The sequence below is a fragment of the Papaver somniferum genome, chromosome 1 (genome assembly GCF_003573695.1).
Source record: "Papaver somniferum cultivar HN1 chromosome 1, ASM357369v1, whole genome shotgun sequence".
NCBI classification, from domain to species: Eukaryota; Viridiplantae; Streptophyta; class Magnoliopsida; order Ranunculales; family Papaveraceae; genus Papaver; species Papaver somniferum.
In genome coordinates, this window is record NC_039358.1 from 3907549 (window position 1) to 3933670 (window position 26122).

At 36.9% G+C, this 26122-nt stretch overlaps 2 protein-coding genes across 2 annotated transcripts; one reads left to right on the top strand and one right to left on the bottom strand.

Moving 5' to 3' along the window:
* The first annotated feature begins 7192 nt into the window (after positions 1 to 7192).
* Positions 7193 to 10290, top strand: LOC113325069 (3-oxoacyl-[acyl-carrier-protein] synthase I, chloroplastic-like). The gene is made up of 8 exons (XM_026573309.1): positions 7193 to 7407; positions 7657 to 8015; positions 8138 to 8569; positions 8971 to 9144; positions 9584 to 9697; positions 9809 to 9910; positions 10004 to 10070; positions 10163 to 10290. Exons 1-8 carry the CDS (start codon positions 7248 to 7250, stop codon positions 10228 to 10230), a joined length of 1476 nt encoding a protein of 491 aa, XP_026429094.1. The 5' UTR covers positions 7193 to 7247; the 3' UTR covers positions 10231 to 10290.
* A 2278-nt stretch (positions 10291 to 12568) lies between these two features.
* Positions 12569 to 15884, bottom strand: LOC113325077 (enoyl-[acyl-carrier-protein] reductase [NADH], chloroplastic-like). Its single transcript, XM_026573314.1, has 13 exons — positions 15736 to 15884; positions 15132 to 15444; positions 14837 to 14946; positions 14675 to 14730; positions 14510 to 14594; positions 14369 to 14416; positions 13981 to 14055; positions 13798 to 13909; positions 13623 to 13674; positions 13470 to 13521; positions 13299 to 13356; positions 13055 to 13153; positions 12569 to 12972 (listed from the first exon to the last, which is right to left on the bottom strand). Exons 2-13 carry the CDS (start codon positions 15415 to 15417, stop codon positions 12821 to 12823), a joined length of 1185 nt encoding a protein of 394 aa, XP_026429099.1. The 5' UTR covers positions 15418 to 15444; positions 15736 to 15884; the 3' UTR covers positions 12569 to 12820.
* Positions 15885 to 26122: the final 10238 nt, after the last annotated feature.

Genomic DNA, 26122 nt, shown 5'->3' on the forward strand with positions numbered 1-26122 from the left:
ATTACTTTGCCTCAATTTGCATATAGGGCCAAAAATATCCTTGAAACAACAACCGGTGTGCCAGACTTCTACCTCCAGAATGGTTTCCTCAGCACCCTTCATGTGCTTCTGCTAGTAACTGCTTCCCCACATCACGGGTTACACACCCTTCATGTTCCCAGACGTGAGTCCGAAAGAACATTTCACGGGATTTAGTTTCATTCTATATTATCGAAGTCGATCGAAGGTTCTTTTCAAGTCCATAAGGTGGGATTCCTTCTTTTTGGACTTGACCACCATACCGTCGATCTAAACTTCCATGGTTTTCCCCAATCATATCTTTGAACATTTCATCCACAAGACGTAGATAAGTCGCCCCTGCGTTTTTCAAGACGAAAGGCATGACGAGGTAACAATATTTCCCTTTTTCTGTTATGAAAGCCGTATGTTCTTGATCCTCTTTGAATAACGGAATTTGATTATATCCAGAAAAACTGTCCATAAATGATAGTCTTCCGAAACCCGAGGTGGTATCTACTAAATCAACAATCCCTGGCATTGGATAAGGATCGCTTGGGAATGCTTTATTCAATTTTTTAAAATCGATACATACCCTGATTTTCCCATTTTTCTTTGGAACTGCTACAATATTTGCTAACCACTTCGGATATCTGACAGGTTTTATGATCCTGGCCTCTAGCATTCTGTCAGTCTCCTCAGCTACCTTTGCTTTCCGTTCTGGAGCCATCTTTCGCGGCTTTTGATTCACTGGTTTAAATCATTTAATGATATTCAACCGATGGCACGCGATGTCAGGATCAATACCTGTCATGTATCTGAGACTCCAAGCGAAGACATCTTTATTATTCTTCAATAGGGTAATCGAGCTTTCAATTTCGCCTAATGGTAATTCTGCACCGATGAACGTTGTTTGCTCCTTTTGATCCCCAATTTGTACTTCCACCAACTCCTCGATAGTTGGCTGTCCTTCCTTTCCTCTTCCTTGATAAGAGGTCGGGAAGCACTGTGATTGATACAATTTCTTTTCAATTTGGAGTATTTCTGAGCCCTTTAGTTCAGACTTTCTATACTCCTCTATTGCGCTTTCGTGACATTTATGAGATGTCACCTGATCGCTTCTGACTTTCATCACTCCTGCTGGAGTAATGAATTTCAAACACTGATGGATAGTGGAAGTTACCGCCCCCATTGCATGAATCCAATCGCGTCCTAATATAGCATTGTAGGGTGCACGACAATCTAGCAACGAGAAATATTGCATAACTGACCTTCCTCCCACCATCGTATGTAGATTGATTCTTCCCATTGCTGTCATTGTTTCACCACTAAATCCGATGATAGGGTTATCATATGCTTTGACTTGGCTCTCATTCAGTCTCATTGAAGAGTATACTCCTGAGAATATGACGCTAATTGAACTTCCAGTATCAACTAGAACTCAACGTACCTTGTACATTCCAATGAGATCTAAAATAACGATTGCATCATTATGTGGTTGATATACTCCAGCAAGGTCAGCGTTCGAAAATGATATCTCAGTATTTCCCTCTTCCAAAGTCTCCGTACCAATCAGATTGGGATAGTTGACCTTGTTCGATATTCGCCAATCATTAATATGACACAACTTCAGTCGTGTAGCATTTTCCTGAGCCTTTCTCCAAGTTGAATTGACTCTTGCATTAATTACTCTGATCTCACGTAGATCTAGTGTGTTGACCAGTATGTTGACCGTTGTTTGATTCTTCTTCACGTATTGCTGCAACTTTCCTTCTTCAATCATCTTTTGGACTTCTGCTGCGAGCGTATGACAAGCATATGTATTGTGACCATGATCTTGATGATGAACATAATATTTATTCTTGTCTCTCTAATCCATTGTTTCCATCGGTAATTGTTTCTGAATGGGTATCAAGTCTTTAATCTTCTTAAAAAGTTCACTAAGCCCAATATTCAGTTTGGGAAACTTCATTTTTTTTGTTTTCTTGAGTCTTATGAGAATCTTCTTCGTTTCTCGTTTTCCTCACATGACCATCATGGCTCTTGCTTTTGGTATTTCCATTTAATTGTTGCTTCGGTTATGCATGTCCCTCAGCTCCGGATCTTTTCTTTGTTCGCGACAACTTTGCTTTCTTTTCCTTCTCAGTTTTGGTATACCTATCATCCCTGTCATACATCTCTTTGAGGGTTCCGACTGGTTCAACTGTTAATGAGTTGTAAATTCCAAATTCATTATAGTCCAATGCATTTTTTTACGCTTCTATTACGAACCCCTCATCAAGTTTTCCAACTTTATTAACTTCCTGAAGAAACCTCCTACTAAAGTCAAAAAGACTCTCACCAGGCTCAACGTGCAAGAGGAATAAATGGTTTCTTCCATTTTTGCTTCCGAGGTTAATCTTGTATTGCTCGAAAAATGCATATGACAACATTCCGAAATTCTTAATCGAATTTGACTCTAATTGCGAGAATCAAGTTAGAGCCTTACCCGTCAAGGTTATTAGGAATTTTCTACAGAGTAGTTCGTCGATGTACCCCCACAAACTCATTGAGGCTTGAAATTGTTGGAAATACTCGACCGGATTTCCATTCCTTTAATCGAAAAAATTCCTTGAATTGAGGCTGGTTGAAGCTCAAGGGCGGGCGGAAACGCCTTATATTTTCAACGAATGAGAAGTTCATTGATTTCTTCATCGATAAGATTTGCTGCTCTTCATCTTTGGATTGATTTTGGGATAACAACTCGTCAATCATTTCACTAAGACTTTTTTTTCTAAGTTCTTCACCTCTCACCGAGTCTCCTTCAGTCTCTTTGCGAATCTGCTCATTCCTGACAGGATTGGTTCCCCTTTTATCACGTCTAAACCTCTTCGAGTGATCATCATTGATATGATCATCCCTTTGTCTATGTATCATGTGAATTGGTATGGTTCACCTATCTTGCTCGACCGTGTAATAATTATCATCATCGGGCATATAACGATCATAATAGACGTCATTATGGTGGTCACGACTTTGATGATCGTCCCTCACACCCTCGCTTCTTCTTGCGTCACTTCGATTAAGCTGACGATTGTCAAGAAATTCTTCCCCAGTGCGTGGGTTGTCTCGTTCTCGATGAGCACGATGGTTTGACCTATCACTTTCAGAATGCGGAATAGCTACTTGTTCAATCTTCTTTCTTTTCTCCAATGCAATCTTGAGTCGTTTTTTTTCCCTTTCCAATTCCTTGAAAAGCTCACGTAACGTCAAGTCGATAGGAGTCACCTGCGGATTGTTAACTTGTGCAACTGGTGGGTTGTTAGCTTGTGAAGGTTGTGGGTTGTTAGCTTGCACAGGCTGTGGGAGTGTCCGCAGTCCTCTTGACGAAGCTGCTGGATGCATGGGTGTTGACTTTGAGTCCCTCTTTGACGATTGAGGTTCTTGCTAATGGTATTGGGAAGCGATCTATGTAAGTGAACATTTTTTCGCCTGAGACTTGGAGTGGATCTCACAGAACGAGCGGCTGATTTTGTTGATGAAACCGGTGTTTCTCTTCCGTCCCTTTCATCTTGATGAGTATGGACGACAGCGCTCCTTTAAGTTTGATTGTTGGTATGTTTTCCTGAAGGGTTTCCGGTAGGTGCATCAACGTCCATCTCAAGTCAATTCGCTCTTTGAAGAATCCATAAGTTACTCTTTATTTGTTAACTTTGCTTTTAACAACTCTTTCGGAACTTTGAGCAACTTTATCGGATCTTCTACAACTCTGAAAACGTTCTGAATCTTACCGCAACCTTATGAAAGCGTTCAGAAACCTTCTACAATTTTCTGAAAACGTTCAGAAACTTTCTGGAAACCTTCAGAAACTTACTGCAACTTTCTGGAGACGTTCAGAACCTTTCTCCAACTTTATGGATCTTCGACATCTTTCAGAAAACGTTCAAAAACTTTATGCAACTCTGGATCTTCCGCAACTTTCTGAAAACGTTCAGAGACTTTCTGCAACAATCTTCGAGATGTGTGTAAGATGATCCAGTAGTCGCCGTTGATGAAAAAACTCCAAAGAATTGTTGATGAAAAGTAGTGGGGGTACTTGCAAACACACTCCGATGCTAAAATCAACAAGAGTTCTAAGGAAGTAGTTGTGGAGAAAAGGAATAGAAATTGTGTACCTTTTGAGTTGTATTTTAGCCTCTATTTATAGGCATAAAACCCTAATCTGGTTCTATAATAATCTTAAATTTGTAGTTATTCAGAATAACCACCAAGATTTGTACTTATCCTTGAAGATCCATATCTATCTTGAAAGATCCTTATATATCTTTTCAAGATTTGAGTTTATCTTGGAAGATCCTTGTCTATCTTCACAAGATTTGAGTATATCCTAGAAGATCCTTATCTATCTTCATAGGATTTGAGTAAATCTTGGAAGATCTTTATTATCTTCTCAAGATTTGTGTATATCCCCACAACATTTGAATCTATCTTGAAAGATCCATATTTATCTCTTCAAGACTTGTAACTATCTTGGAAGATCCCTGTCTATCTTCCAAGATTTGTGTCTATCTCAAAATGATTTCTAAAATAAATCATTTGGGCGTGTACAATAAGCTAGTCTGCACTTCTATATTAAGCCCTTGGTTTTTACAATAAACCGAACCGGGCTTTTATAATAAGCCATGTGGGTTTCCTCAATAAACCCATGGGTTTCCACAATAAATCGAATTGGACTTCCATAATAAGCCATGTGGATTTCCTCAATAAATCCACTTATTTCCATAATAAACCGTATTGGGCTTCCATAATAAGCCATGTGAGTTTCCTCAATAAACCCACTAGTTTATATAATAAAACGTATTTTAATAGCTTGTGCGGTACTTACTATACTATTTTAATAGGGTACAAACAGTATACTCTCCACGAGCCTAGGTAGCTAGGAAAAGATCGAGACAATCCCCACCAGATGTTCACGAATTTCTCCGGGTACTCTTGTTTAATTATGACGAATCTCTAAGATCTCATACTTTGCTCATTATTACACATTGGATCTCAAAGACATATTTATCATAACAAGAGGGATATGATGAAGATAGGCCTAAAAGGATTTATTTATGTCATCAAACGTGGTTCCTAATCCACTTTTTTAATTTATATACGATTTTATTTATGTCATCTTTGATTCTATAATCCCTTGATATCTGATTGTTCGTTGTGATGCATTGACTAATGACTGGCGGTTGGTCCTATCTCTTTCTAGGAAAACGATGTCCTTTCATCATTGAGTTTATTTGAATCATTCTTAAAAACACATTTGAAAGTTACATCAATCATCAAAAAGAGAAAAAACTAAGATCTTGCTTGAAAAGAAATAAAAGAAGAACAATTGAAAACTAAGACAACTATCCCATGGAAGTGCAGCCAAAGGACAAAAGGGAATGCAAGCTTACCTAACAATCCGTGGCGGAACTGGAAAATGAAATTAGGGTAGTTTGAAACTAATTGGATTTTTTTGGGTGGCTTAAGTCTACGACTTGGTCGTGGATTTTTTTTATCAAACTCAATAATACCGAAATTTTTTAAGTTTTCCTTTACTTTGCCAGACCAAATTAACATGTGGATCTGCCCCTGCTAACAATACTGACACACAACTAGGAAAATGGAAAACTAACTGACGCAGTCGAAAAATGAAGTAAATATAATATCTAAAATTCATGCATTTCTGACATAATGTTCGGAAAACTCAATACCATTTTGCTCATCCAAAAACCGTCTAATTCAAAAACACAGAGTTCTTTCTACTAACATATCTACCCAAATTAATAAATATTTCCTAAACTATAACAAAATACTCATTATCTAAACCCCGGCTAAATTGGGGCCTTGGCCAATAATTTGGGGTCTATCATATTTCCCTTCCTACTTCACCAAATGGTTATGGGTTACCAAACTTCTCAAAAATACTAATTTATCCCCAAATTTATTCCTAAAACTATCTCATATAAATAATAATCTTTCCATTTTCAGTAAATCAAAAAACCTAAACCTAAAAAAGAAAATTTTTATTTTCATCCTAATCTTTCCAAATTCTAAAAACCCTAATAATTTTTTTTTTTGATCCTCTTCTCCAACGATGTTCAATCCAACCAAGAAAAAGGTAAATCTCCATAAACTCATTCTACTGATTACATTTCTTTATTCATTACATGTTTAAATCTTCGATTTTTAAAAACTAAAATCGATTCCTCGGACGAAGATTGATGGTTTTAGAAGTTTTTGTGGACAGATCTCTATGTAAACCCACACCAGAATATAACTCGTCCACTAGGGTCACCTAGGGGTTCGAAGGATTGATGCACATGCTAAGTGCACCCGTGATTACTACGACAAGGAATAGATATGGAATGAATGCAAAAACAAAATCTTATGAAAAGGTTACCATCAATTTATATGGGACGTCAATAAAATCCGATTACCATAATCATATGTTATCTATGCATATTTGAACCGATTATGGAAGTCCTTTGTTAATTTCCAAAACACTACCCAGAATTGGTTACAACTGCATGAACGTAAACCGATTTTGGATTGTGTTTCCGAAAAAAAAATCAAATTTTTTTTCAGTTGTTTGATTCAAAAGAAGATCGATTCAGATTACTTGATCTCACCTCTAACCTGGTTAATTAGCACTAATAAGATTAATTAACACTAATTAATAAGGGGTAAAATGGATAGTTAAATAATAATTGGATAAGTGGTTATGAAAAAATTATTTCTAATAATTTTTTTTGTCATCTATCTGTAGGCCCAAATAAATGCACTAGGCCCCAATTTAGCCAAGATCTAAAATAACATATATTTTAGAGGGTTTTAATCCTCAGTAAAAATTTGTATTTTAAATTAGTTGTATAGAGGGCTCTAACAGGGTTAGGTCTGGAAGTGGGGTCAGTCCAGCTTGCTGGATTAGGAAAAGGGTCTAGGTCAGACTTTAACCTAATAACAAAAAAACATTCATTGTATTCTTAAATTGATAATACCTCTAAGTAAACAATTAGATTTCTAATATATTCTTAACAAATGAAAATTACCTTAATTTAAAATAAATTAAAGAATAATAAACTTTGTTTCCATAAATACTCCATCATTTTGAAACCTAAGGCGCCAACTTTTCACTGAAATTTTCTCTTTTTAATATCATCTCAAAGCTTTACTTCGTTTCTCTATAATTTTATTTTCCCTCAAAATTCCGTCTTCCCGATCGTTTGTGAACAATGACGATGATGACAACTGCTGGTAGTTCTTGTTCTACTAGTACTCTTCTCTTTGGAAACAAAGAATTGGTTAGAAATAAATTAGTTTCAGGGATTCGTAATAATAGTCTTATCAGACCTTTCGAAGCCAAGCAATTTGGTTCTATTCTGGCTAAATCAGGTATGCTTTTCTTTTATTTTGCATTTCTTTGTAAATGCATTGTTGTTTGTTGCAATTTTGCAAGCATGTTCATAGGTAGGATCCTTTGAATAATTTATGCGGCGGATGGTGGCCAGTGGCCTTAGCCGTTGCTTTAGGATGGAAGGAATTGTCCGTTGTTGATGATTTTAGCTTGGTCCATTTTTGTACAGTACTTTTATGTGTGCAACTTTTGAATTAATACGATTGTGTACGTTTCCTGCCTTCCAGTTTCAAAGAGTAGGCAAGTTAGAGCTATGGCTTCACAAATTCCCACAGCTCCGAAAAGAGAGAAAGATCCGAAGAAAAGAATTGTTATAACAGGAATGGGAGTTGTTTCAGTATATGGGAATGATGTTGATACCTTCTATAGTAGACTACTTGCAGGAGAGAGTGGCATTAGTCTTATAGATAGGTTTGATACTTCGTCCCTCCCTACAAGAATTGGTGGTCAAATCCGTAACTTTTCATCCGAAGGTCACATTGATGGAAAGAATGACCGACGTCTTGATGACTGCTGGAGGTACGTCTTAGTTGCTGGAAAAGGAGCACTTGAAGATGCCAATCTTGGAACTGAAATTCTTGAATCTGTAAGTCCTGTTGGATTCGTATTCAAAACTAATTGGCAATGAGAAGAGTGGTTTATTCGTAATAATATATCTGAGTAAGTTGGCTTATTGAAATATATACTTGAATTTTGCTCATTCAACAGATGGATCGATCAAGAATCGGAGTTATAGTAGGGACAGGCATGGGAGGATTAGCAACATTCAGCGGTGGAGTTGAATCTCTTATACTAAGGGGATACAAGAAGATCACTCCTTTCTTCGTTCCTTACTCCATTACGAACATGGGATCAGCATTAATTGCTATTGACAGAGGTTTAATGGGTCCGAATTACTCCATTTCTACTGCTTGTGCAACCGCAAATTTCTGCTTTTGTGCTGCAGCAAATCATATTAGAAGAGGTGAAGCTGATATCATGGTAGTGGGTGGGACTGAGGCTGCTATTGTCCCGATTGGTGTTACTGGTTTCATATCTTGCAGAGCTTTGTCTCGGAGAAATGGCGAACCCCAAAAAGCTTCGAGGCCATGGGACAAAAATCGTGATGGATTTGTCATGGGCGAAGGTTCTGGTGTACTGGTAAGGGACGGGCTTCGCTATTTTGTGTTCTTGTCTCCGAAAATGGGTCATTTGTCCAAATATTTTTAAAACATGGTATTAATGGACGAATAAAAATTAGTATAGGTGAAGTGGACATCAAAAAAATAGCAAGAATGAAATTGGATTCATCCTGACTTAAATTTAAAAAATAACGAGGATGAAACTGGATGCATCCTGATGTAAATTAAAAATAACAAAAAGTATTTGAAAATGACTATTTTTAAATTCTCGTCCATTTAAACAGTACCAAATTTTACATGTCTTTTTCAAACAGGAATTGTTGTTATTGGGTTAATTAACCAATTTTGTGTTCTCGTAAGCAGTGAAAGCTGTTATAATTTGATTGTTAAGGTTTATTTTATTTTATTTTTTTTGAGTAGATTATGGAGAGCTTAGAGAGTGCAATGAAAAGAGGAGCCAACATAATAGCGGAGTATTTGGGAGGCGCCGTTAACAGTGATGCTCATCATATGACAGATCCTCGTAAAGACGGTCTTGGAGTTTCTTCCTGCATAATCAAGAGCTTGGAAGATGCTGGAGTTTCTCCCGAAGAAGTGAGCATACGACAATACTTATTTTATTCACATTCTAATCTTAGTAGAGTTTCTAGCATTTTTCTTTCACAAAATTGGTTAAAAAGACCAAAATCAACAATTTTTGTGTGAAATGGACACTTAGATTTTGATACTGTTTAAATGGACAAAAATGTAAAAATAGGCAGGATGTAACCAGTTTCATCGTGCCCATTTTCAAATATTTTTTCTTATTTTTAATTTACACAGGATGTATCCAGTTTCATCCTTGCTATTTTTTAAATTTAAGCTAAGGATGAAACTGGTTTCATCCTTATTATTTTTTTTTGGACATTTCACCCAAACTATTTTTTACTCGTCCATTTGAACCGTGATTTAAAAATATTTGAACAAATGACCCATTTTTCTTTTTCTTGTTTGGAAAATGATCTAATTTCGAATGAATATCCGAAATATTTAGGTGAACTATATTAATACTCATGCAACATCAACCCTTGCGGGAGACTTAGCAGAGGTTAATGCCATCAAGACGGTCTTTAAAAACACATCCGTGATCAAGATGAACGGAACTAAGGCAAGATTACTCATCCTCTCACACTCACACCCTGTTTCTACTTTCTGAAAATGATAAGCTCCGGCCATACTTAAGGATTTGAGGTGTTTGTATTTCTTTTCTTCTGTTCAGTCGATTATTGGACATGGGCTAGGAGCAGCTGGTGGATTAGAAGCTATAGCTACAATCAAAGCTATCACAACTGGATGGTTACATCCAACCATTAACCAAGATGTATAGCTCCATTAAGACTAATTTTCTCTATTTGAACTATGATTATGGTTTTCATTACATTTCATTGTATTCGCGCTTTCGACTTTCTTGCAGAATTTGGAGCCTGAAGTAACAATCGACACCGTTCCAAATGTGAAGAAGAAGCACGAAGTCCATGTTGGTATGTATTCACCTGCGACATTGTAATGACAATTGCATATATAATACCTAGCTTATGTTGGTTATTAACTTGTTTAAGTTCATTGCCTTCAGGTATTTCTAACTCATTTGGCTTCGGCGGGCACAACTCAGTTGTTGTCTTTGCTCCTTTCAAGCCCTAAACTGAAGAAACATTCTTCGCTGTCTCCTCATTCCCCCCCCCCCCCCCCCCCCCCCCCCCCCCTCTTTAGTCCCAAACATTCTATTACCTTAATGCAGGCATTATGAGATCGTAAAATGCTTCTTTGCAGCTACATCGGATTTCATAGTGCCAGGCACATTCAGTTCCTCAATTTTTCTTCCATGTTTTTTTGAGTAGGGTGATGATATTATAAACTTTTTGAAGCGCTTGCGCAATTATATTGCTAGCCATGATGCTATTGTTATAATACGGGCATCCAACTCAAAATCAATTGACAATGAGTGGAGAGGCCCATAGAGTTATAAACCACGGGATTTTGGATTGCCCATACAATGTGGGACTAATAATCTCAACACGGCTCCTCACGTGTGGCCTCATTGGGTCTAACACGTGGACAATAAAACGGGTGACACGGAGTAAAGGTGCGGTCAAACGTCCCTAGTGGCTCTATTCAAAAAAGAGTTGGAGAGCTTCTTTTTCATAGATTAGGTGTAGTTATTCAAAAAAGAGTTGGAGTTAAGCTTGCTAGGCTTCCGATTAATTTGTTACCGGAAGATAGTCCTTCTAGGTTGTAATTTTCTTATGTTTGATGCATAGTAACAAAAATAATAACTGAATAGCAAAAAAAAAAATAACAATAACTATAAGTATTAGGAATGTTAAGGATTTAATCAAACCATTTCGTATAGTTGGTTGTGATTTTTTGTTGATTATCACACCACGAATATTTCATTCCACAAGAAACGTTTACAGGATGGTTTTAAAGAAAAACAAGTACATCATAACATGAAACAAATACAGAGAAAAACATAAAACGTAAATAAACCGCGAAGAAATGGTACTCGAAATTATAATTCGACTATTTTGATAGATTTTCTTACTGGAAAAGAGATGCTCCAATGACAGAAGAGTGATTTGTCCAAAAATCTTCATGTCCAACCACTAACCCGAAACTCTAGATTTATTTTTCTGATGAAAAAAAGTGCCAGTCGATGTACTTTTATCAAGAAAACCAAACACAAACAAAAATAACTCTCAACCATTTCTAATATTATTTAAACCAAAAAATCTTTTCTCAGAGGGCCTAGATCTGAGTAAAGAAAGGAAAATAAATTCATTAGTTTTTACCTAATTTTTGAGAAGTGGGAGAGGAGAGATGAAAAAAGTTTAGTTGGTTGTGATAATAAAGAAGTTTTCTCTCTCCACTTTTTTTTTCTTTCTCAAAAAACGTAAACCATAAAACCATAGTTTCCAAACCAACTAAAAATAATTACGAACTCAGGAGTATAATAGTCAGTTTCATCTTTCATTTTTTCTCGTCTATTTCAGAAAAATAATTGTCTTCTCCATCGTCACTTTTCTCCTAACCAACTAAAATTTAGGAACTCCATATATTTCCACTGTTTCCACAATCATCTTTACAGAATAAATAAGCAATTGAGAATAGAAAAACTCAATCTTTCTCCGCCACGTACCGTTGCCTATGATTTCTCCACCATCGGCACCATTGACATACATCAAGATTTCAGTACCACCATCACCACAAACACCAACTCATACTTAATTTCGATCTTCACCGGCACCATTAAAATAACACCCACCAAACGGGCAAAAAATGACAAAAAAATACGGCTTATATATGTTCCTCAAATGATGACGTACATGATTGCATGATAAATATAATAAAAACAATTTTTGAAGTGCACTATAGTGAGTTTGAAATGGAGTCATTTTGATTGGTCAACAGCATGCAGTCGACGATCAACAACATTATTTTCGAGTGATGGTAGGAGTGCACTCCCGTTCTTGACTGAACAACAGTACACAGTCAAAGGTCAACCACATGAACGATGGGGTCAACTGGACTTTATTAGTCCTCGCTTGTCTAAAACCGTTGCAAAAGTTTTATGGTGTAGGGTAAAAAAGGTATAAAACCGTTGCCAAAAGTCCAAAATTTTTCTTTTGAAATTTTGACAAGGAAGAATAAGTGCCCAGAATTGTACCCTTTTTCAAATCCTTTCCCGGAAAACAACTCACTCGTAGGCTTTCTGCGAGGAAAGTGTGCCCTTGGTAGTCGTGGTCTGCGAGCCACATGTGCTTGTGGCAGTACTTACGGTTTCCTGCATGGCAAATGTGCATGTGGTAGTTGATTGGGTATAAGATTTAAAAATGCCAACAGAAGACTTGATGTTGATTAGTTTGATTGTAAGGAGAGTGTTGATAAAGTATGTGTGGCAAGCTTATCCAAAGCGTTTCATTCCAGAATTAATGCAACAGCCTCATTCAAAACGTTTGATTCCAAAATTCCTTTCAGGAGCTATAAGTAAATTACTTCTTCATTTCATGAGAAAAAACCAAAAAATAGCTCTTCCATACATTTCCATACATTTTGTTCTCCGCCCTTCAAACACACACGGTAAGTTAAGGATATATTTTCTTGGACATTAGTAAACGTGGGTCTATATGAAAAGTACAACACCCTTTTTGATAAATTAATTAAAATAATACCTCACTTCTAGTCCATTCGGTATCATATATATTATAAAGAGTATCTTCTCCCTCTAGCTGATCTAGTTGTCTTTTGGAATGTTATTGTCTCCAAATACTGGGCTATCAACTGCCATCCCCATTGCGTTCAGACCGTTGTCAACATAAACAACTGAACCCGTAATAGCTGAAGATAACGGTGATAACAAGAATGCAGCAGCATTGCCAACTTCATCTGTTTCATGCATTTTGTACGTGCTTAGCAAGAACTGTTGAAAACAAGAAAAAGCAAATCACAAAGACTATTGATGACTTACCTGCTGCCAGCTCTTTCTGCAATGGTGCATTATTTATTGAGTATTCTATCATTGTGTCAACGAAGCCAATGGCTTTTGCAGCGCGGCTTCTCAGAGGACCTGAGGGTTTGAAGTAGAGGAAAAACAAGAAAAATATTCAGGCTGCTTAAGAAAGAGTGCTATTCATGGATAAAGTACCAAAGGGAAAAAGAGAAATCAAATAAAATTTCTTTAGGTACTTTGTCTTTCACTAGTGATTGCATACCAGCAGATATAGTGTTGATCCTGACTTTATAGCGCCTTCCAGCTTCAAAAGCAAGCACCTGCATAAAGTAGAAAGTGGCTCAAGTACTGCCTTATCCTGTAAGGTATAGAGGTAGAGAGACAGAGACAGACAGAAGGCCTTTAAATTAGCTAGATAATAAGAAACACCGACCCTGGTGTCGCTCTCTAGAGCAGCTTTAGCTGAACTCATGCCCCCACCATACCTGTATCGAGAATCAGTCAGAGAGTAAGATCTATCTTGACGAGTTTATTCGCTAATTTAAATGCAAATAGGCGAGTAAAGAAGGCAGTTAAATAAACGTACCCAGGGATGATTCTTTCCGAGGCATTATGTGTGAGAGAAATTGTAGCACCACCTGCAGGACCGAAGGGGATTGGAAATTTCAAATAGTATTATTTACTTATTCAAATTAAAGAAGGTAAGAGAAGAAAGAAAAGAATATCAAAGAATTGAAACCGATTTTAAATTGTACACTTGCCTGGGTTCATTATTGGAACGAAATGCTTCAGTAATGAAACATAGGAGTAACTAGATGCAGATAAAGCTGCAAGATATCCTTTTCTGGATGTCTCCAGTAAAGGCTTAGTGACCTGTTGTAGAAATTCATATGAGTGTCAAGTCGAACATAAAATGAAGGATGGAAAGTTTGTCCAGACTGTACCTCTGGTCCATTGGCAAGGGAGTGCACAAGGATGTCAATAGTTCCGAAATCCTTCTTTACACACTCAGCTACTTCCTGCATTCATTTTAAAACCATGTGGAGTGAAAGAAGCAACAGATAGCACAACTGGATGATATGTAACTGCAAATCAACTAGCTCTCAAGGTTACATATTTGTTACAATCTAGCATTCGAATAAGTCATATTTTTGTTAGCAAAAGCTAAAAAAGTTACATCATAGCCATGATTCATGCCACAGATTAACCTCACTAGCTTTGATTTACAATTTATTTGTAATTTTGCGATATTATAAACTATGGAACAACAGACTAACTTGACATAATACAATATCAGAATCACATTCCATGCAACCGTAGGAAGAGTAATACCTGAACGGTCCAGTTAGAGTATCCTGCATAACGCCTATTTGCTTTAATCTGCACAAACCAATTAAATCGAAGGATATAATTAATTTCACCTCCTAAAGGTTAAATTATAGAAAACATGAAGCAAGCCTTGCAAACAGTTACATCTTCTGGTACATCCTCAGGGTTGTCAAAAACAGCATCTAATGGATAAACTTTAGTAATTTCAATTAGTGACCCATCTGGCAAACTGTGAAACATCAAATTTTGCATTAGTAACATCCTCATATAAGGCATAAACCTGTGGGTGACACGGATGAAAGTTCTTACATGCGAGATGCATCAAACTTCCCACGGTGAAGACTGGTCTCGAAAATATTCATTGCCTACAACAGAATAAGCTTTTTGTCAAAATTATATTTGCAAAAAATGAAACTGGTCAAGATGAGTAAAAATATAAGAATTCGGTGGAGGGTGGAGTAGTTGACATACAGGCACCCATGTACCAACTAAAATTTCAGCACCCGCAGCAGCCAGAGATTTTGCTATAGCCCATCCATACCCATTTTCATCAGCTATTCCAGCTATAAATGCTCTTTTCCCTGAATAATGTCAGTTTAATGATCAATACTTACTATAATGTACCAAAAAGAATTAGGATGCGATGTAATCCGTGCAAAAGCTGATGAGAAGTTAACATTGCTAAGACGACTAAACTTTTCTAGCCATAAAGGCTCAATAAAAAGACATAATAATTAAAATATATTCCTTAACGATATTCATATACCTCTCAAATCAATAGGCAAACCAGGAAGAGTAGGTTTGCTCTCAGGAGATTGAGACATTTCCCTTGTGATGAATTCATTGGATTTAGATGGCGTAGAAGTATTGTTACATGACAAAGGTTTTACTGATGAAATATATGAAGCCCTTGGGAACATAGAGTATGAATTTGTTTTTGGATTAGCACCAAAAACTGCAGCACTCGAATTGGTCATCTTCCATGATATATTCCTAGAAACCGAGGATTTCACCACCTTCATTTGTAGACCTGAAGCTATTGTTTGTTCCATTATACCCGACGAAAAAAAAATTCAAATCTGCACACCAAATAAAGTTTAGAAAAATAAACAAAATGGAAATTGCATTACCAAACTTCAATAACTAACAATAAAACCAAAACCAAGAGAAACAAATTGATACTGTTTCACAAGAATCTCAGGTGCATTTTAGTAGAAATCTCACACTAAATAGCAACACCCCTATATATTTAGTGACAATATATCGAACAAAATTAAACCCAGTGTTAAAACTACTATTACAGAAATAAAACTGATGTATTTGAAGTAAATCTTGTAAGAAATGTGAGAAGAAGAAGAAAAGATTTGCACCTCTTCCAAGACTGTTCCTGGAATACAAGGAATGTAGGTAATAGAAATGGGAAAGCTGTGGAAAAGCTTTATAAACAAGCACCCTTTTGAAAAGCTTTGGAGATGCGGGAAAGCTGGTGAAATATTGGTGATTAGTTGTTTAGTTCTTTATTCATTCAAGTGGGAGTGCCTGTTTGTATGGAGACTGTTTGTTGGGAAGCATAAGCTTAGAATTTTAATTTAGAATACGAAGATGCAGGTCTATTCCAATTAGCTAGGATCACGTCTGCACATCATTATTACTTCTTATCTATTGATTACCTGCAGTCTATGTCAATCAACCATGTGAGTTTTGATAGTCAGTGTGATACTAGCAGATTGTACCTAGATATATTGTCAAAAACAAAGGTTACTTTTTCCCATTCCAATTCTGTTTTTGGATGGATTTCCACGGAAAGTACAGTTAGAATGACAGTTCCTCTGTGGGTAGGACCGTAGGACCTTAGGAGATGGTATGAAAAGAATAATAATAAAAAAAAGTCTTGGCAGGTACATGAGCGTACAACTGTAAGTCTAAGCATACTAGGTACTAACTGGCAGGGGCGGAAGCACAGGTTGACCCCCACCCCACCCCCCCACCCCCTGAGAAACCCCACCAAGTCCGTATTTCACCCTTGTAGAAATTGACAAAAAAAAATTAGTCCACCAATCCTTATCGATTTAGTCCACCAAGCAAATAAATTTAGTCCACCAAGAAGATCAGAGAAAGAAAAGAGAGGGAGAGTTAGCTACTTAAGTGAAATTGAATGCAATTGTTGTTCACCAGATCAGTTAACTTCAAGTATTAGGTAAGGATATTCTTCTATGCTTCTTAGTATCATCCATAAGAACAATACTAAATAGTTATAATTTAATTTGCACTTTATCTAATGTTCTTTTTCTTCTTGCAGACCTTCTTGGCTGGTTTATCTTTCTATAGTGTTCTAATTTCTGCCTTAAAATTGATAACAAAAGCAGCTTTCAGAAAATGTAAAGACGGTCTTCGCAAAGAGCTACTGTGTAAACTTCGATCTTTTATGAACATTTCTTTCGAATACAAGAGAAAGGTAATCTCTTAATAATACTCCTAATACTTATTATGTGCACCTATTTAAACATATTGAAGTGATATTCTTTTTAATCTCTGCATTGTTTGAGAAACTAAGTTTACTTCTTTATGCGTATATCTTCCCTAAATTTCCTACTGTTAAGTACTACGTAGGGTGCGAAAGCAACCTCGAAAGGATCTAAACTGTTTCTTGGGAATCTTTCAGGTACGCCGCTTGTTTTAATTGCAGGTACGCCGCTTGTATTAATTGCACCGTGTAACACATGGGATCTGATTAGTAGTTACATTCCTTTGATCGAGTGCTTGAAGTTGGAATCACGAAACGTCTCCTCTCGTTTCTACTTCACGGTGCTCGTCGTCAGGTGCAGTACTTCTTATGCAGTATACTTACACCCGTCAATTAATGTGCAAGTCGAATATCCAGTATATTCACGTACATCGCGAGGGTGCAGTTTCTAATATCAGTTTCACTTCTATGTTAACTATCCAAACGAAAAAACTAGACACTGATCATTTAGGTGCGTCGAAAATTTTTTTTTAGCCCCCCATTTTGAAATCCTGGTTCCGTCACTGCTAACTGGTGGAGATAAATAGTCCCATATAGAGACCACACTCCTCCACTCATTCTCAATTGATTTTGAGTTGGAAGCCCAAGTGTAGATACTAACCGATGGCCAAGACTTTACCAATAGATAATCATCGGTGAATCTTTTGAGTGCAATGAAACTTTGATCAAGACGTGTTTGAATGAATGATAAGACACCAGGCTAATATGATCAAGACAAGACTTTGAATGAACGATAAGACACCAGGATTATGGTGTGTTTTTGAAACATGGTTCGATCACTTGCAGTTGGGTTCGTCGTATGGAGTATCGGACTTTACTTTTCGAAGACAGCCGACGAGCGGGTTGTTGGTGTGTTGTGTTATGAGTGTGTGTATTTGAATCAAATTTAATTTAGATAGACGAGATCATTCTTTTAGTCTATATGAAGGCACAAAATCTATATAATATTGGTTTGTAAATGTGCATTGAAATTGTAGCGATAACTAAAATAACTTTTGTTGATGGGAGGATAAAAATAAATTTCCTCTTGACTTCACTTGAGACGCTGACGTGGGTTTCTGTTTTAAACTGAGAACATTACGACTATCTCTTTCTAAGGAGATTACTTGCTCAGATCACCACCAATGAAGTAAAACTCTTTTAGGTATTTCGAGGAAGAGCCAAGATCTAGCTGTGAGTTTTTTAGAATAAAATTAAGAAGTTACCACCACTGAGTCACTGATCACTAAGCTAAAAGTAAAAAATAACTGGGCTTTAGAGGGTGTTCGGCAATCTGTATAATTTGCTCTTATAAGAATTTGTTTAATCATATACTGTACATCTAATGATTCTTGTTTTCTTTTTTAGTGGCTACCAAGCACCCTTTTGTAACACTTATTGGAAGGATGCTTACAGATTTTATTTTTTTAGTGGCTACCAAGCATCCTTTTGTAACACTTATTGAAAGGATGCTTACACATTTTCTTTTTTTAGTGGCTACCAAGCACCCTTTTGCAACACTTATTGGAAGGATGCTTTATTTTTTTATTACATACATTTGTTTTACTGTTGAATGTTTTATGAGCTAGCATTACAGTAAGAAAGACTGGAGCATAGACTTGCAGTTAATGCAGATCAGATTGCATTTAATATGTAAGTAGTCCAGGTTGGAAGTATACGTTGTTAATACATATTTTCACACGACAAATATGTGAAGTTAATTTGTTGATAATATGTTTTGTTCTTGTGTCCAAGTAATTAAGTCTTGGCGGTCAAGTCTTGGACACTTAGGAAACCACTAATTTAGGAAACTAGTGGAACTTGGTCACGAAGTATTATACTTGAACCCCAAGTATTCATAAAGTATAAATAGGGTGAGCTGATTCTTGAGAAAGCTATTGAATCGATAATGAACTTGTAAGGGATTCCATCCCACCTCTTGGGGTGGTTATATTGTGAAGAGTTTTCATGGTGAGTCTAAGGTTTCTTCTTGAGCGATTAAGACATTTTCGGTGAAGGTCAAGAGGTGAGGCTATCATGATGAATGATTCTTGTATCTAGCGTAAGGTTACAACAAAAGGAGTGTTCTTCAAGTGTTGTATGTAATCGAAGCAATCGGGCAGCGATGCTAGATAGCAAGATAAGGGTTGAGTCAAGGTTGTCTTCTAGACATGGGTTGTAATGCTAGAGAGATATAGGTGACTGACACACAAAGTATTCTTGTATTTGTTCTTCGGAGATCTTCATTATAGTGAGAAGGATCATCATCGCAAGTGGACGTAGGCACATTGCCGAACCACTATAAATCACGTGTTGTGGTATGCTTTTATTGTTTACTCGTTTTATGCTTGTTTGCTTTACACATCTATATTTGGGTTGTTCATATGAATGTTTGATAGAGCACCAGATGTAAGTAGTCGACCGTTACTAGGCGGAAACCCCAAGAATTGGTATCAGAGCCATGGTTGGTTCGGTACGGTCGACTTGGAAGAATACTCGATGATTAAAGTGTTTGATCGTATGAAGTTAGAGATGGCATCAGAACAAGCGGATATTCCGAACAATAGTTTGATGAAGGAGATTAACGGAAATAAGATTCTTTGGACTCTTAAGTTCAAGTGAAATATGGTGATTCAGTGGGTCCTTCGACAAGGCATTGAAAGGGGAATACCATAGAGATTTTGGAAGAACGTAATTTGCAAGAGATTTATTTATTTTGAAGCAATATTGTTCATCGTTTTTGATTCAAAGAAGGTATGTCTGTTAACAAACTTCTTGATAATTTCACTAAGCTAATGTGTTACTTAATGAATGTGGGAGAAGTTGTTAAGGGAAAAGAGCAATCTATGTTACTAGTGCTGTTGTTTTCTGGATATATATGATATGCCTGCACAATTGTATGTCATCGGAATCAAGGGTTGTATCTAATCAACAAGAAAATATGGAAAAAATACGGATGTGAGAGTTATCCAAAGGGAAGTATAAATACGTTATTAGTGTCACGTGGAAAGACACTGAAAGAAATATTCTCTTAAGTTTTAAGCCGAGGAGAATTGTGATCAGTCAAATAAGGTGGTAATTGTAAGTTTCTGATTCAGGAGAGGTGTGGGAGATCACATGTGGTGATCGTTGCTAATTGTGGTTCTTTGGTTTAATCTTTCTTTTCATATGAGTCCAAACAGGGGATAGGTTACTTCTTACGAGTTTGTAGGAGGTGGTACTATATTACTAGGTAGTAATTACGCTTGTGGTATAATTGGGATGAGAATAATTGAAAATCAAGAATCATGGGGTAAAGTAAATCCTGGTGACACATTCCTGAGTTGAAGAAGTATTTGACATCACTTGAAATTTTGGAATCCAAAGGTTACAATATTATGTAACGGAAGGTGGATTTTGAAAGGTGTTGAAGTCAGACTAGACGTTGGTAATTCAAGTTAAGAGACAAAGAAATTTAAGCTTTTTATGCGGTGGTACAGTAGTAGGTGGAGCTTGTAGTGAATCTGAATTGTGGTTTAGTTCTTCAAGACCTGAATATGTCTAGGGCATATAAGTGAAAAGAAGCTAGACATGGAGTTTGCGAATCTTGAAGTCTATGAACGTTGAGTTTATAGAAGGGAGTTTGGAAGGCATTTAATTATACGTAAGGTATAGTGGAGGTACGTCCTGTAGGGACGTGTGGTGCGTTCATTCGAATGTGTGAGGGAATACTTTAAGCGAAATTATTCAAGGAAGGAGATTGTTTATTCATATGTTGTATGACGACTTATCAAGGAGAGTGTGGTAGTACGCCATGAAGATTGGTAGGGTTGTGAAAAGAAAGTGCAAGAAACTATGGTGATGAAGACCCGGTCTGACGAGAACGCGAGTTAAGTTGAATAACTGGGGGATTCAATGTATTTGAATATATGAAGAAGTTTTGTCAAGTTCATGCATAATAATGCAGTTTGCAGTAATAAAGAAATCTCAAGGTGGGAAAAGACACGCTACATGTTGCCTAAAAGATTTTTTAGGTAATTAAGGTTTTGTGAGCTGGTGTAAAATGGCGTGTCATCGAAATTATGGTTTACCAAAAATGTAATCGTCAAGTTGAATTTATCTAGAAGAGGTGAAGTGAAGTCTTTGTTAATCCATAACACAGAAATTTCAACTTGGTTGGAGGATTGGTAAAACGGGTATGTGGGAATTTATTTCACAAGTGATTTATATGTTAATTATATATATATCAGGTGGATGTTCAAATTGGTGAATCTCAGCAACAACGATAAGAAAATTTCCTGATGAACAAAGGAATCCCAATGACGTAAGGTCTCCATTACAGTTGGAGAAGTTTGCATCTTAAAGAAGGTCAATGGGTGTTCATGTGAAAGGAAGAAACTCCAAGTACGAAAGGCGTACGACGTAGTTAAGAAGATTGATAGTCAAGGGTTATGCACAAGGAAGGTATTGCTTACAAAGATTCTCTCCGGTGGCAAGAATACATAAATCCACACCTTGTTGACTATTCTGGTGGTTTGTGGTTGTGCACAAGTCGAAGACAACTTCTTATATGGTACTCAGTTATGGAGTAAGAAATGTTCATCTCAAAGGTTTTGTTGTTGCAAAACAAGAAAATATGTATGCAAGGTATCATAATAGGCGATTATTCACGGAATGATGAGATTTAAAAGGAGTGAGACTCAAGAGAAGATATGATCGTGGATCAAGCTTCAAGGTGAGATGGACTCCGCTAAAGCAAGACTCATGGTAGAGATGGGCTCAATATTTTTGCACAAATGACAAAGATCCATGCATGGATTGATTGTGTTTGGTGCATAATAGGAGTCATGCTCAATATACTTTGATATATACATGATGGTTAGATTCTTAGAATCTGACATGAGGGGTTAGATTAATATAAACTAACAAGTGGTGATTCTTATATTAGTGGATTACATGTTTACTGCTGCGAAGAGCATGGTCGATACTGAGAAAGTGGGGTTCAATTGAGTGTAAAGCTTAAGATGAAGAATGGAAAGTATCTAAATGGTACAGTAGAATGGTTTGGTGTACCAGCGGTATGGCGGTGAAGAACTGCCATAATTTTGTGGGTAAGTTGATTCTGATGATGGGTTGATGTGGATTGTTTTAGATCTACAAACTGGATATGTCTTTACTGTGGTAGTGGCTTGTCGTCCAATAAGCTGGAGGTCGTCTTTACAATTAGTTGGAGCTCAATGACAATAAGCATTAGAGTCTGAATTGGTAGACGTAAATGATACCTTGAAGGAAGCAAGTTCGCTTCAAAGCTTAATTTGATACTTTGGTGTCAAACAAGACGCATTGATGTGCGTTGTGGTTGTCCAAGTGCTGTAGATTTTTTCAAAGCATGAAGATCTTCATGGAAGAGTAAAACATATGAATGTTCGCATTCATTTTGTGTGACTTATTATCTACGGTGGAGAGTTTTCATTATGGAAGACTTACTGGAAGGATAATTTCACAGATATGCTTACAAAGGTGGCACCAAGGATTAAGTTCAAACATGGTTTGCACTTGATAGTATTCTACAGGAAGGTACCAGAAGGTGCAAGGTGGTCGCGATGATGCACGTAGAAGGAAGAATGAAGAAGGGAGGAAGCCCGGAAGGATTATAAACAAAGGTGGAGATTTGTGAAGTTAATTTGTTGATAATATGTTTTGTTCTTGTGTCCAAGTAATTAAGTCTTGGCGGCCAAGTCTTGGACACTTAGGAAACTACTAATTTAGGAAACTAGTGGAACTTGGTCACGAAGTATTATACTTGAACCCCTAGTATTCGTAAAGTATAAATAGGGTGAGCTGATTCTTGAGAAAGTTATGGAATCGACAATGAAGTTGTAAGGGATTCCATCCCACCTCTTGAAGTGGTTATCTTATGGAGAGTTTTCATTGTGAGTCTAAGGTTTCTTCTTGAGGGATTAAGACACATTGTCGGTGAAGGTCAAGAGGTGACGCTATCATGATGTGTGATTCTTGTATCTAGCGTAAGGTTACAACAAAAGGAATGTTCTTCAAGTGTTGTATGTAATAGAAGCAATCGGGCTGCGATGCTAGATAGAAAGATAAGGGTTGAGTCAAAGTTGTCCTCTAGACATGGGTTGTAATGCTAGAGATACATAAGTGACTGACATAAAAAGTGTTCTTGTATTTGTTCTTCGGAGATCTTCATTATAGTGAAAAGGATCATCATCGCAAGTGGACGTAGGGACATTTCCGAACCACTATAAATCTCGTGTTGTGGTATGATTTTATTGTTTACTCATTTTATGCTTGTTTGCTTTTACATATCTATATTCGGGTTGTTCATATGAATGTTTGATAGAGCACCAGATGTAAGTAGTCGATCGTTACCAGGCGGAAACCCCAACAATTGGTATCAGATCCATGGTTGGCTCGGTACGGTCGACTTGGAAGAATACTCGTTGATTAAAGTGTTTGATCGTATTAAAATTAGAGATGGCATCGGAACAAGCGGAGATTTCGAACAATAGTTTGATGAAGGAGATTAACGGAAATAATATTCTTTGGACTCTTAAGTTCAAGTGAAATATGGTGATTCAGTGGGTCCTTCGACAAGGCATTGAAAGGGGAATACCATAGAGATTTTGGAAGAACGTAATTTGCAAGAGATTTATTTATTTTGAAGCAATATTGTTCATCGTTTTTGATTCAAAGAAGGTATGTCTGTTAACAAACTTCTTGATAATTTCACTAAGCTAATGTGTTAATTAATGAATGTGGGAGAAGTAGTTAAGGGCAAAGAGCAATCTATGTTACTACTGATGTTGTTTTCTGGATATATATGATATGTGATAGACGCATTTATGTGTCTAATATATCCCAATTGTATATAGTGTTAGTACCCATTTTTGTACTTATTATGGTGTTTTATTTATTTATAGGTGTTTTTAGAGAAATAATCCCTTGCGGCGAAATTGGTTAAAAATGCGGCGTTTGGATCTCCGTTGATAGCGTACCGGAAGTACCCCAGAGGTGTGCCGGAAGTACCCTGGAAATGTCCCGGAGGAACCCCGAAAAAGTACGGAAAATATCCCGGAAGAATTGCTAAAGGCACCCCTTGATTGGATAAGGGCACCCCCATGGTTATTTACACCCCAAAAATGATGTTTCCACCCAAATTGCTAAGGGGACACCACTGTTTGCTAAGGGGGACACCACCTTCACGATTTAAAAGAAAAATTGGCGGGAAATTCTGAAACACGTCTGCATGAATTTCAACCCGATTGTTGGACGTGTTTTTGGAAGATTCAATTGCTGGAAATGATTGGGATGGACGTAATATGTCTTAACAGGCCTGGTGCAGCTGTTTTAATCGAGCAAATTGGGCCAAGGAATCCGTGGGAGATAAAACAGAGCAAAACAGGGAAGAATATTTTGAGAGTGATTCTCGGGATTTTTAAGCTATCTTTGGAAGATTGGCATGTTCCTGGACGAGCTTTAATCAATATTTAGGAGATTTGGAGCGTGCATGAGCAACAAAATACACGGGAGAATCAATAGAAGACGCGTGAAAGGTGAACAGGGGAAGAAAATATTCTCGTGAATAAAAACCATTAATGGGTATATCTTGGAGTTATTGTTAGGATTACAGGGGTTGGTGATGTATAAATAGGATACTAGGAAGTCTGTTAAGGCGATCGAGAGTTTGGGGAAGTTTGGAGCAGAGAGGAGCAATTTGGAGAAATCATCTCTGCTGCTGCATGCTTGCTCGAGGGAGAGGAAGAAGATGAAGAACTGACGCTTCATAAGCGTCATTCTTCAACAGTGCTAGCAGCACTTTCGCTGTGTCGCTGTTTACAGCGCTTCAGTTTGGCACGCTTAATTCAAATTTGCAACGCCTCTTGTAACGGTAACTTCTGTAACGCCTGTACAGCGTTGCAGATTCATTATTATTAGTTTTTCTTCAATAAAAACACCATTTGAGCTATAATTATATTTTTTTTTGAGTGTGTTTTCATGATGAGTAGCTAAACCCCAATACTGGGATGATTGAGAAAGCCATATTTCACGCATATAAAAAGTATATTTAATTCTTTTATGACTACTTGCAATTTTTATTAATTGTTTTAAGATATTTCTTAATTAATTGTTATTTCTTTTGTTGGTTTATGCTTGGTCTTATTACTTTTGATATGCCGTGCTTTCGATTTACAGTTAATATTCTAAAAATCTACCTTGGCAAGAATGAGAGTCCTTTTTATTTGAACTATAATTGTTTGGGAAAAAATATAATAATTATATGAATGATTATGGTGGAATCATAAGTCCTAGTAACTATTGATCCTGTGACAATTTTGTATATATTTTTTGTTTTTATTTATAAATCTTTTCAAGTCCGAGAAACGAATCCCTTATTTATCGCAATCTTAATACTACAACAAAATGGCGCCGCCGACGCGGACTTGTAAATAGATTTATTTTTATTTTTTTTAGGTTTATTTTTTTTTTATTATTTGTTCCTTTTTACTTTGTCTTTTTTTTCTTTGATTTACAGGTTCGAAGTGGAGCACTAAGGACTTGGAGAGGAAAAAGCTTAAAGCGAAAAGCGAAAAGAGAAGAAAAGAGGACAATTTTAGGATTTAATTTTTCATTTTTAATTTTTAATTTTTTTTAGAGTGTGTGAGGAAAAATGTCATTTTTTATTTATTTATTTTGGACTTTGGACTTTAAACAATTGGACTTTATTTTTTTTAACCCTACAGAAGGGTATTATTAAAAAAAAAAATTAAATTGTGTGCAGGGAAGGAGGGTGATTACGATATCACCTCGGCCCCTCGGGTTCGCACACGGCATAAGAGTCGTGGCCCGAGTCGATGACAACGGTTCATCCCCCGTCTGGTACGGGAGGTAAGTCCATCGAAACACTCCCGAATCGCCTGTAAGCGAGTTACTGCATTCCTTAAGGTGATTCATTGATTGAGGACGAATTTGGACTGTCTTTATTTTCCTAGTAAAGGGCAAGGCCTGGCCTAGACAAGATAAGGGTTCGTATTTCATCACCGCTCCCTTCTTTCCCGCCTTAGGAAAACGAAACCGAAAGCGAACCTAAGCCTTAAAACTTGATTAGAACGAGACCAATAGGGTAACGCGCTTATTAGGAAAAATTTTCGAAGGATATTGGTCACCTTTTAAGCATACTTCGAAGTTATTGATGGTTTCTGTGAGTTGAATGCGTGACTGCGCCGCCTTGTATATCGGTGAGGCCTTGGGTA

What these genes read in the sequence shown, in the direction of transcription:
- LOC113325069 (XM_026573309.1), top strand. Translation starts at nt 7,248, where the DNA reads ATGACGATGATGACAACTGCTGGTAGTTCTTGTTCTACTAGTACTCTT. An exon ending in CTGGAGTTTCTCCCGAAGAA is followed by an intron (nt 9,145 to 9,583) that starts GTGAGCATACGA and finishes CGAAATATTTAG; the next exon opens with GTGAACTATATTAATACTCA. An exon ending in GAAGCACGAAGTCCATGTTG is followed by an intron (nt 10,071 to 10,162) that starts GTATGTATTCAC and finishes CATTGCCTTCAG; the next exon opens with GTATTTCTAACTCATTTGGC.
- LOC113325077 (XM_026573314.1), bottom strand. Translation starts at nt 15,417, where the DNA reads ATGGAACAAACAATAGCTTCAGGTCTACAAATGAAGGTGGTGAAATCC. An exon ending in TTTGCCTATTGATTTGAGAG is followed by an intron (nt 14,947 to 15,131) that starts GTATATGAATAT and finishes GACATTATTCAG; the next exon opens with GGAAAAGAGCATTTATAGCT. An exon ending in CTGAGGATGTACCAGAAGAT is followed by an intron (nt 14,417 to 14,509) that starts GTAACTGTTTGC and finishes TGGTTTGTGCAG; the next exon opens with ATTAAAGCAAATAGGCGTTA.